This window comes from Anneissia japonica, unplaced genomic scaffold (genome assembly GCF_011630105.1).
Source record: "Anneissia japonica isolate Jap-2015-1 unplaced genomic scaffold, ASM1163010v1 scaffold287714_len2871179_cov188, whole genome shotgun sequence".
Lineage (NCBI taxonomy): Eukaryota > Metazoa > Echinodermata > Crinoidea > Comatulida > Comatulidae > Anneissia > Anneissia japonica.
This window is the reverse complement of record NW_022755542.1, coordinates 21,513-23,026: the sequence shown is the minus strand read 5'-3', so window position 1 is coordinate 23,026 and position 1,514 is coordinate 21,513. Positions and strand designations below refer to the sequence as shown.

General features: G+C 30.7%; 1 protein-coding gene across 1 annotated transcript in view; it reads right to left on the bottom strand.

Moving 5' to 3' along the window:
* Window positions 1-24: 24 nt before the first annotated feature.
* LOC117123556 overlaps window positions 25-1,514 on the bottom strand; it is a 1,697-nt gene continuing 207 nt past the window's right edge. Inside the window, exon 2 of the mRNA XM_033269530.1 lies at window positions 25-550. Coding sequence (XP_033125421.1) covers window positions 138-550 — 413 coding nt within the window. The 3' untranslated portion in view covers window positions 25-137. The remainder of the gene's footprint in view (window positions 551-1,514) is intronic.

The window sequence follows — 1,514 nt, the reverse complement described above, 5'->3', positions numbered from 1 at the left end:
ATGCATCCAACAGACGATCTTGATTTTTTCCATTGAAGGGCAACACAACAATTTTTTTTGCGGTTTTAGGTTAAAGTAGATATTTTTTATTTTTCAACGTATTTTAACATATTCAGTACTGTAATTATTGTAAATACTCAGGCAATATTAATAAATGTACCTACTGCATCTAAAGCAAAGCACAACTTCTCGCACAAGTTATCTTCCCAACCATTTGCTGAATGTAGAACATTTAAAGCTTCTGGTATTATAGAATCCTCTGATATCCTGACAGGGATAAGTTTTCCAATGCTATTTTCATCAAGCATTTTCTGAACAACAGATTGTGCCAGATAATTTGCACTACCAGTTGCTGGTGATGGTGCAAATCCTACAACAACCTTCTTGCAAATATTAACTGGTTCTATCAAATTATCAAGTTTATATTTTCCAGGAATCCACTCATTTCTGCTAATACACCGTATTCCTTGCCTCCTTTTCTCCAACTCAGTTATTGTCGTTTTCTCCCATTCAGCATTGTCACTAATGATGTAAAAGTCATACTCATCACCTTAAAATCAAAGAAAGTAAATTTAAGAGAGTTACAGCAGTTTTTTCAGTATGCAACAAATGAAAAATGTTTACCATTTAATGACATAATTATTCACATTCTTGTCCTTTTCCCCCTTTTGATGGGCAATGTCTAAAATTGGAATTTGATGATAAATCTGCACATTAAATTATTTTTTTAACAGATGACACTGATTATGTTTAAATAAAATGATACAACAATTGAGCAACAATATTCTAAAGGCGTTACATCTTTTAAAAGCTTTGTTCCTTTTAATCATAAAGTGTCATGATTAGAAGCTTAATTTTCAGAGCGAAGAAATTATGTAAACCCAGGTGATTTCCTTAACAATGAAACTAGCAATACATTAAGAAATTCATGTCTTTGAATGGTTTCTTTAACACACTTTTGTATAAATTTCTTTCTGATAATCCTAAGCCTAATGATATTGATAACAATATTAGAAAGGATTATAACTAAATATTGGGTGCATTACCATTATTGGTTAACACGGAGAATACTCCTGTGTAGATGTATTGGCAAAGTCAAAAGAAATCTATTTAAAGATTTAAAATTCAGTATCTTATGGAAAACTAATAAAAAGTATCATACTTTACTTCAACCAAAGATGTAATGCCTAATGAATATCGTAGCTCAATTGTGTATCATTTTAAATGCCCTGGCTGCAGTTGTGACTATATTGGTAAGACTGACAGATGCCTTATAACTAAGCTATCTGAACATTCTACACACTCTAACAGTGTTATTCACAATCATATTGAGTCTATAATATAGACTTTATAGGCTATATACTATATATCCACTGGAAAAAATCCCAATATCTGCAGACGGATTTATTTCAGCCTTATAGCCTTATCAGTGGAGGGTACAGATTAAGACGAAACGTTGAGCATAGCATATTATATATATATATATATATATATATATATATATATATATATAT